The sequence below is a fragment of the Cydia splendana genome, chromosome 9, assembly GCF_910591565.1.
Source record: "Cydia splendana chromosome 9, ilCydSple1.2, whole genome shotgun sequence".
NCBI lineage: Eukaryota > Metazoa > Arthropoda > Insecta > Lepidoptera > Tortricidae > Cydia > Cydia splendana.
In genome coordinates, this window is record NC_085968.1 from 49,017 (window position 1) to 59,135 (window position 10,119).

Genomic DNA, 10,119 nt, shown 5'->3' on the forward strand with positions numbered 1-10,119 from the left:
GATATAACTATTTGTATTTTTTTTACACTTTTCGTATTGTTTTTTTTTTATTTACTATAATTTCATCATGCCCAATAAGATATGCTCGCGAGGTCTACAGCTCACAGAGCCACTAGTTATTATAATTTGGTTACATTTAGTTTATAGGTTTTGATACAATATTTATTTGTTTCTTAATGTTTCAGTTAAATAAAATGCCTAACTTAAGAAATTAATTTAACATAATATTCGTCAATATCCTAAAATTTGCGAAGTGGAGTACGTAAATGACTATATTTATCTAGGCAAACAAGTGTCCTTCAATAAAAAACAAAATGAAGAAGAAGTCGACAGAAGAATAAACAACACATGGAGAAAATACTGGTCACAAAAAGAAGTACTTAAAGGCGACTACCATCCAAAGTTAAAAAAGATAATAATGGACACTTGCATACTACCTTGTCTGACATATGGTTGTCAAACATGGACATACACAAATACAATAAAAAATAAAATTTCCACATGTCAACATGCCATGGAAAGGAGTATGTTGAAGTTAAGACGAATACATAAAGTCAGAAATGAAGAGATCAGGAAAAGAACTAAACTTGTGGATGCCCTAAAACAAACACTGCGTCTAAAATGGCAATGGGCTGGTCATGTGTCAAGATATACAGACAAAAGATGGACTAAGACTGTGACTGAATGGACAGGACCACCTGGAAAAAGACATCAAGGAAGGCCACAGAAGCGCTGGTCAGACGACATAGTTCAAATAGTTGGAAAAACAGGAATAAATTGGATGAAATTAGCTACAGATAGAGAACAATGGAAGGGACTCGAGGAGGCTTTTACCCAATAGGGATCAGTGAAAAGAATTAACAAATAATACAACAACATATAAACAAACATTATATTCGCTGAAATAAATAAAGCTGTAATAATAAAAATCCTAAAATTTACTATTTACCTTCTCTGTTTGAATAACTAAAATTCTCACCATAAGTGATTCTGAGCACCCCATTTGTATGTGGAGTTATTCCAAATCCCAAACCATTTACCATCTACTACTAAGAGCTAAGTACTGCAGAGCTGCATTTGCCCGAGCTCTGATAATGCTGATAACCGCGCGTCACAGTCCACCACATACAGCTAAGCCCATTGTTAAAGTGTAATGTAATGGAAAAAAAACATTTACAACTTTACATTATTATTGTATTCTGGTTAATAATCTAACACTCAGGTGACCATGCATTTTGAGTTGTATGACCTGTTTGTATTTTGTGCAGCAAGGTAAATTACCTTATTTCTACGAAATTCACTTGTATTCAGAAGAAATCCTCAATACCTTTCACTATGTAGAAAATTAAGCAACGTAGATTGCGATATACTTAAATAAACGTAGATTGTAATGATATAATTAAATAAACGTAGATTGCGTGTTTTATTAGGTAGGTATGAGAAGCTTTCGTTGGACAAAGACCAGCGGAAGCCGGGCCCCCAAAACCTACCGTTCAAAGTCACTGCACACCCTGCATAGGCCTTCACCCTGCTCTCGCACAATGCGTTTCACTCAGTGCACTTTGCTATACCACTTGTAGGTATCAGCTATTGAATAGTTTAGTTTAAAGATATTTAAAAATGAATGTTATTGTGAACGAGCCGATTTGATTTTGATTGATAAAAAGTTTTGACATATGCGTCCTCTGCGTGACCTTCACAGCTGATCGGGTGTGTTTACGAATCTTGATACGAGTTCCAAATTTCACTAGATAATAAAGGTATTTACGAACCTTTTACGAACCGAAAAAATATACTGAGGGTTACTCATTGTTGACTATCTCTTATTCAAAATTAATAGAACTTTTACTTTCTTTAAAGTCCGTATTCTCCTTTATTGACGCCAAAGTGCCAAAGATTCATCAGTTCGGATTTCTCATGGCACAACATGACACTCGGTCACCATTCAAATAACACTTAAATAGTCTGTTCGAGAAACGGAAAACGGTGAAAAATAGAGATAATACTCCTAAAAATACGTATGATACCTCATTAGATTCGTCATTATGTCTAGAAAAATGTATTCGAAGCGTGTATTGTGTATTAGCACTTAGCACACAAAAAAATACAAAAGTTATTAACAAAAAAAGGGAGAAAAAAGTAGATTTTTCTTATTTCCCAAATATCTCAAAAAGTATTAATATTTAAGAAACTAAAATTAATATTATAAAAGAGGAGGATATTTCCAATCAAACATTCTATATTTTCAGAACTGTGTCTCCATTATTTATACTTTTTATTCAACGTTGAACACAGCCCTCCACGCCTCATTTTCGGGAAACGCGCGCGGCGTGAAAAAGCGATTACGTAACATTAAATATAATTTTAAAGGTACTTAAGTATTAAATATTCATTAATTTTTTTTTTAAATATGGTGTATTTAAAACATATTGTCAACAAATGTAATGTAAATGTAAGAAATTTATCTTAAAGTTATATTTTCAACAAGTTAGGCAATTTTTAATGAACAAAATTTTCGCGAAATTCCTTCTTTAGGTATTGAAAACGAAAAAAAATGTACAAATAACTATTGTAAAATTTCCTCGCTTTCTAGAGCCCTTTGTCATATACACATGCTTAATAAGATCATGCATTCATAAGTATTAATATTTAATTAAGTAATACTTTTTGAGATATTTGGGAAATAAGAAAAATCTACTTTTTCCTCCCTGTTTTTAGGGTTCCGTACCCAAAGGGTAAAACGGGACCCTATTACTAAGACTTCGCTGTCCGTCCGTCCGTCCGTCCGTCCGTCCGTCCGTCCGTCCGTCCGTCCGTCCGTCCGTCCGTCTGTCACCAGGCTGTATCTCACGAACCGTGATAGCTAGACAGTTGAAATTTTCACAGATGATGTATTTCTGTTGCCGCTATAACAACAAATACTAAAAACAGAATAAAATAAAGATTTAAATGGGGCTCCCATACAACAAACGTGATTTTTGACCAAAGTTAAGCAACGTCGGGAGTGGTCAGTATTTGGATGGGTGACCGTTTTTTTTTTTGTTTTTTTTTTTTGCATTATGGTACGGAACCCTTCGTGCGCGAGTCCGACTCGCACTTGCCCGGTTTTTATAACTTTTGTAATTTTTTGTGTGCTAATACACGCTTCGAATACATTTTTCTAGACATAATGACGAATCTAATGAGGTATCACACGTATTTTTAGGAGTATTATCTCTATTTTTCACCGTTTTCCGTTTCTCGAACAGACTAAAACAATAGCCAATCAAACTTCCAAATAATAATGTTAACCTTGATGGCTCCTTGGGCTCCCCAAATACTTACAACTACAGACTCCGAGCAGCCCATCTTCTTAAAAATCCAGAAGCCGCGAGGGCTCGCAGTGCTCGGCGAGCCGCACCGCGAGCGACCGAACAAGTTCACGCACCGGCCACGGCCAAGCGACGGCTAGCTTCGCTGCATGCCAGGCCAGAGGTCATACGCAAGGGGTGACCCAGAGACATAAATATCTAATGTAGGTATTCATCATTGCAATAAGATTATATAGATACCTAACCGTAAACTCACATTTAGCAGATCAGGATCACCATCGAGACAATACTTAATGAAACCAAATTACCTACTTACCTATGACCATTCGATATACGGCTAGTGCGCGAGTGTAGCGAATGGTTTGGGCCAATAGTTGCCTGAAAATAAATGTTTTCATTCATTCATTTGCATTGAGCTTGAGAGAAATCTTAGAATTGGCATTGAACTGATACTTCTTATTCCATATAATATGATCACGTAGGTAGGTAAAGTAAGGTCATCAGGTCATCGCGTACAAGTCGTACAACCATCTGCATACAGAAGCGGACATTCTCTGATTTTTAGAGTAGGTAAAACCGAGATAACTCTGAAGCGATTTTTATAGCACAGACGTGGAAGTGTTATTTAAACGTCATAATGTTATACAAGTTTAATGCACGTGATGCACGTCTGTGCTACAAAATTGCTGCAGAATTATCTTGGTCTGACGCTATAAAGTTGAAGAATGGATAATTATACCTAACTATGTCGCCGATAGTACTACACCGCTATCTATGCTTCTCTATATCTACTATATTACATAATTTATTCTCGAAAGATGTAAATAATATCAACATTATCACAACTCACGATTTTATTTACACAAATTGTTCCTACTTTAGTAATACAAATAGCTACGTTTAATCAGTATAAAAACAGCGCTCGAAGAATTCACACCACAAATAATCATTGAAGTTATAAGATGAAAGTAGTAATAACAGGAGCCGCTGGGTTTCTGGGCACTCGGCTGGCGAAGGCCTTGCTGGCCCCGAACTCCGCGTTGCATGTCTCCGAGCTGGTGCTCGTAGATGTGACGGCGCCGACTCCACCTCCTGCCAGCATACCAGTGCGGGCCTTAGCACTGGACCTAGCCGCACCGGGTGTCGCAGAACATATCATCGAGGCCGATACAGCCCTGTTCTTCCATCTAGCGGCCATCGTCAGCGGCAACGCGGAGAAAGACTTCGACTTGGGATTCCGCGTTAATTTCGACGCGACCCGCGCACTGCTGGAGGCGGCCCGGCGCCGAGCCACGAATCTGGTATTTGTCATGACTAGTACTGTAGGGGTGTACGGTGGAGAGTTGCCGGACGAGCCGGACGAGGATTTCGCACCGATGCCGCAGACGTCGTACGGCTGCGCCAAGGCGATGTCGGAGCTGCTGGCGAGCGAGTACGGGCGGCGCGGCTGGGCGGACACCCGCGTGGTTCGTCTCCCGACGGTTTCGGTGCGCGGAGGAAGCGCCAACACCGCCATCTCGTCTTTCGCGAGCGATATAGTCAGAGAAACGCTCGAGGGCCGCGCAGCGACGGTGCCAGTACCGCCGGAGCAGGGCATGTGGCTATCGGGTCCGGCAACGGTGGTGCACAACTTGATTTACGCGGCGACGTTGCCGGCGACCGCCTGGAAGGAGCGGCGCGTGCTGTCGCTGCCGGGGCTGACGGTGGCGACGCGGGAGATGGTGGCGGCGCTGGGCCGCGTGTGCGGGGTGCAGTACGTGGCGCTAGTGCGCTGGGAGTTGGACCCGAAGCTGGCGGCCATGATGGCGTCGGTGCCGGTGCGGCTTGGCGCTCGGCGGGCACTGAAGCTCGGCTTCCGCGAGGACAAGAGCTATGACGACCTCATCCGGGAATACATACGCGACGACCTAGGCGGCCGCATACCCAAGCATTTCACTTGATTTCAAATAAAACTAAAAATTGGCAATAATTGATTTATTTACCTATTCAAAAATAAAGATGCTCAATCAAATGTAGCTTCAAAACTATTCTTTTTAAGCTACGTACCTAAGTACCTAATACCTCTGATTACCAGTCCGCCGAACGATATCAGCCTGTCAGTTAATCGTAAAAGGCCACACTACACTAACGGTTCTCGTTCAGGTTTCGGCCTGACGGCTAACACGAACCGATAGTGTAGTCGGATATGGTTTTAAAATGTCGGTATCCATTTGAGAGACTACCTGACGATGAATGGCATTGTTATCTTTTGTTAAACCAAACCGCTAATTACCTGTGCAAAATGAAAGGCAATAACAACAAAAGATTCTAAACATATAACATCTCAAATACACGTGAGGTCTCCTTATACTCCCCATTTATTATTATTTTTGTAATAATACATAAGCTTGCAAAAAACATGATTCAAAATATGTTGTTTCTCTGATGTTCACCACTTACGATAGAGTCCTTATTGAAGCGTTCGATAAATCTACTTAACACATAATAATTAAAAGTTGAAGAGGCTCTCCTCGATGGCCCGCTCGGAGTCCCAGACGGCGGCATCGTCGCGCCGCTTCTTTTCTTTCTTTTCCTTTTTGACCTTTTTCTTCCGCGGCGGCGACTCGAGGTCCCGCTCGGAGTCCCGCGGCTCGCGCTCGTGCCGCGAGCTGTGTTTCCGCTTGCGCTTCTTTCGTTCGGGCTCCGGCTCGACCTCCGGTTCGGGCTCCGGCTCGGGTTCCGGGCGCTCCTCGTGCTTCTTTTTTTTCTTCTTTTTTTCTCGCCGCGCGTCGCTATCGACCTCGTCGACGACTCGTTCGGTGCGGGCGCTAGCGGCGGCGAGACGTCTCTTCACTTCGGCCGGCAGCGGCCGTTCGAAGCCGGCGCCCAGCAGCGGGTGCCGCGGCCTCGTGTCGGGCAGCGGGATCCGCTCCGGCTCGCCGTCGCCCTGGGTGCGCGGCGCGCTGGGGCGCGGCAGGCGGGCGCGCAGGCGCAGCTCGCCGCGCAGGCGCACGGCGCGCACGCAGAACCCCCGCCCGCGCGCCGCCGGCGCCAGCACCGCCACGCGCTCGTCGCCCGACGCGGCCGCCGGCGTCGCCTCGTACGCCTGCCCGCCGATCTTCACTTTACTCTTGAAGTCGACGTCTAGCGTGATCCCTTTTAGCGCGCCGACGGGCAGGTCCCTCGGGCAGCGGACGATCCATATGTCGTCGTTGGCGGTGATGGCGGCGCCGGGCGGGAAGTCGCCGAGAACGGGATGCATGTGCGCGTGTGCCCGGAGGAATCTGCCGAGTCGCCCGCTGTCTGCGGAGACGCGCCCCGGGGCCGGAGGCTCGGCCGCCCGCTCCGGTTCCGAGTTTGAGTCCTCGAACGTAATCCTCTCGGAGATCCTCCGGCGTTCTACGGGCAGGGGTTTCCTCTGAGTTACGTTTTGAGCCGGCGCGGAGGGTTCGGGCCCCGACTGCGAGTCCTCCTCGAATGTGATCCTTTCTGATAATCGGGGTCGGCGGGGAAATTCCGTCGACGCGTGCGATTCTTTCCGAGTTTTAGATCCGGTCTCGGACTGCGATTCCTCCTCGAAGGTTATTCTGTCGGACGTTCTCGCTCGCCGGGGAGATTCGACGGACTTGGCATCGCTCAGGCTAGCTCGGGAGCGTGCAGGGGGAGCTGCGGGTGCGGGCCGCTCCTCCTCTGATGAGTCGTCATTGCTGACGAACTCCTTGCTCGTGAAAGGCTTGACTTCTTCCTCGCGCTTCTTTGGCGTCGGGCGTTCCTGGACGACCGTCTCCTCCGCCTCGAATTTCCACCACCCGTCGAAATATTCCTGGTCGTTTGAGGAATCTTTTACAGTTTTCTTTCTTTTCTTTTTTTTCTTCGGCGACTCGGAGCTTTTAGCGGAGCGCTCGGCTGGCTCTTCCGAGGCGGCATCGTCGGTGTTCTCTGTGGGGTCCGCGGCGGGGCCGTCGACGGCCTCAGTAGCGGAGGATTCCTGTTTGTCTCTTTCTCTGTCGCGCTTCTTCTTTTTCTTCCGAGGCTGTTCGGGCTCGGCCTCGGGCTCGGGCTCGGTGTTGGCCGCGGAGGCGCGCCGCTTGCGCGGGGAACCGCGCGGTACGGCGAAGCTCGCTTTTTCTTCCTTGATCTTCATCTTGAGCATGTGCTCGGCCGCGGCGGAGTCATCGTGCCCGTTGGCAAGCGACTCGCGCTTGACGCGGCGGGGTGAAGGGGACAGGGAGGAGGACTCCTCTCGCTTCGGGTTCTTGAGTTTTTTACGCTCGTGAGACTCGTTGTGGTCGCCATTTTGAAACAGCTCCTTTTGAAGTTTCTTTTTGAAGTTTTTGCCGGACTCTGATTCGCCATCATATGTCCTGAAATAAAAGAAATTGTATGTGGAAAGAAAATGAATGCAAGCATCTCAGATTATGTTAGTAATTTAAAGAAAGAATAAAGCCATTCACTTACAATCATTTTTAACTGACCTTGAAACTGAAGCTTCTAATCTAATCTGAAAAATCTACTGGCTTAATTATTGAAAATAATAAATATAGTAGCGTAAATAAATGACCGTGTTAGTCCGAGGTGTTAGTGTTCTCTACACAGAAAGGGGCACAACGTTTAGTGCCGATTCTATGTGAACGTAACAATTACTTTAGAGGACTTTAAGTTTTATACAATTTTATTTGTAATCTTTATACAACATTTGTACAAGTTTCTTTGATGTACTTTCATTTTACGATTTTTATAATTTAAATTTCTGTTGTTCTATCTTTTGCCCTCGGCCAGATGTTCAGTGCATATGCACCGAGTTTGGCGATGCGGCCGTCTGTCTGTACAAATCAGTGTACTTTTTGGAATCTTAGCGACCGGGTGCATTCAAAACAAATAACTGTTTTTATTAACATTAATTTTAGCAGTTTTTAACTTAACTCATGTAACATGGTAAAACGATAAACATTTTGACTGATACTCTCAGGACTTTCAACAACCACCGCAAGCTTGCATCCTCAATATATGGATGGAATAAACCATGGATGCAATAAATAAATTATGAATTATGTCCTGGGAAAGCCTCAGGCTAATTTAGGTTTAGACTTATGATCATTTCTATACTTAAGTACATGTCAGATAAATCAATGAATTATGAATGATTAACTGAAAGTGAACACTCTTTCTATGTTCACTAGCTGTTTCTGGCTTCAGAGTCTTCAGACTGATCAAGTATCTATCAAAAATATCGAATGGATACAAAAGATTAAAGTTACACTGGCATAAAAACATCCTCAAAATTGCAATACATATTTAATTTTCTTCTTTAAATATGTATTGCAATTTTGCTCTGGAATAATCTTTTTATGTTTAGCAAATAATGAGGTAACTGATATTGTTTTATCTGAAGGCTACCTAAGCAAGCAATAAGTATGACAATACAACAAAACTAACAAAGATAAGGGACAACACCAATTTATCTTGTCACATCAGAATTTCAGCTATCTAAAGATCTACCAATGGTCATGTAACAGTGCCGTTACAACAGCAAGAGCCATGACTATGTCTATCGCTTTGTCACAATATCATGTATTGTAAACTGCACTAAGTAGGCTTCTTAGTGATGTCTTGATGACAAAAAGCCTACTTAGTGCAGTTTACAATAATTACAATACATAACATGGATTCAATTAACCAGATAGTTGGCAAAGAAAAGTCTCCACCAAGCCGCCATCATGATCTGAATCTAGTTAAAAGTGGGTCTTGTCTTTACATTACCGAACATTACATTATATACGAACTTTGCAAGTAAGATAAAAGTGCGTAAAGTCTGGTAGTCAAATGCTGTAAGTGAATCTGACTTAGATAAAATAAAAACATCACTCTTATCAATGGAGTTAGATAGGTACCTAAAGATACCTAGCCTAGGCAATGTTTTTGTCTACACCTTTATGAACTATACCTATAATTCATGTTGTTAAATAAATAAAATGTTAGCGTTCATTCGTGTGTTGGGTTTTGAACGGAAACCAGCTAGAAGGCGTTGCAGGCGTAAAGCAACTAATATTTAAAAAAATCTTACTTTTCCGGTTCCGTATCGGAGTCATCATTTGATGTGTGCGTCCAACCAAACTCCTCGTCTGACGACCGCATTGCTACAGTGGTCGGTGCACTATTCTTCTCAATGTTATAATTAAATAACTAATTTAAGGTTATAATAATAACATAACCTGTAAGAGCATGTACATGTACATCGGTTGTTTTGACATTGACATTTGAAGTTTTTGTTAGTGTTACCATAACATATAACATACATACATAGTGTGTGTTGTGTGTGTTGTTGCCTGATTTAAATTTTAAATAAATAAATAAATAACAAAAAAAGCTTTACGTTTTTCCTTTTTTAGGGTTCCGTACCCAAAAGGTAAAACGGGACCCTATTACTAAGACTTCGCTGTCCGTCCGTCCGTTCGTCCGTCCGTCCGTCCGTCTGTCTGTCACCAGGCTGTATCTCACGAACCGTGATAGCTAGACAGTAGAAATTTTCACAGATGATGTATTTCTGTTGCCGCTATAACAACAAATACTAAAAACAGAATAAAATAAAGATTTAAATGGGGCTCCCCTACAACAAACGTGATTTTTGACCAAAGTTAAGCAACGTCGGGCGTGGTCAGTACTTGGATGGGTGACCGTTTTTTTTTTCATTTTTTTCCGTTTCTTTTTTCATTATGGTACGGAACCCTTCGTGCGCGAGTCCGACTCGCACTTGCCCGGTTTTTTTTAGTTTGTATTCTTTCGTCTCAGTTTCGTCTGCTTAGAGTTTGTTTGAAAAGAGAAGAGTCGT

The 10,119-nt window shown here is 43.3% G+C and overlaps 2 protein-coding genes across 2 annotated transcripts; one reads left to right on the forward strand and one right to left on the reverse strand.

Moving 5' to 3' along the window:
* The first annotated feature begins 4,182 nt into the window (after nucleotides 1–4,182).
* Nucleotides 4,183–5,272, forward strand: LOC134793325 (D-erythronate dehydrogenase-like). The gene has a single exon (XM_063764863.1). It carries the CDS (start codon nucleotides 4,274–4,276, stop codon nucleotides 5,249–5,251), a length of 978 nt encoding a protein of 325 aa, XP_063620933.1. The 5' UTR covers nucleotides 4,183–4,273; the 3' UTR covers nucleotides 5,252–5,272.
* A 198-nt stretch (nucleotides 5,273–5,470) lies between these two features.
* LOC134793324 (serine/arginine repetitive matrix protein 2-like) lies at nucleotides 5,471–9,514 on the reverse strand. Its single transcript, XM_063764862.1, has 2 exons — nucleotides 9,355–9,514; nucleotides 5,471–7,654 (listed from the first exon to the last, which is right to left on the reverse strand). Exons 1-2 carry the CDS (start codon nucleotides 9,423–9,425, stop codon nucleotides 5,800–5,802), a joined length of 1,926 nt encoding a protein of 641 aa, XP_063620932.1. The 5' UTR covers nucleotides 9,426–9,514; the 3' UTR covers nucleotides 5,471–5,799.
* Nucleotides 9,515–10,119: the final 605 nt, after the last annotated feature.

Bases quoted from the DNA above. Each gene is read 5' to 3' on its own strand.
- LOC134793325 (XM_063764863.1), top strand. From the start codon at position 4,274: ATGAAAGTAGTAATAACAGGAGCCGCTGGGTTTCTGGGCACTCGGCTG.
- LOC134793324 (XM_063764862.1), bottom strand. From the start codon at position 9,425: ATGCGGTCGTCAGACGAGGAGTTTGGTTGGACGCACACATCAAATGAT. The intron at 7,655-9,354 runs GTAAGATTTTTT...CTTTTATTTCAG, and splicing joins TCCGATACGGAACCGGAAAA to GACATATGATGGCGAATCAG.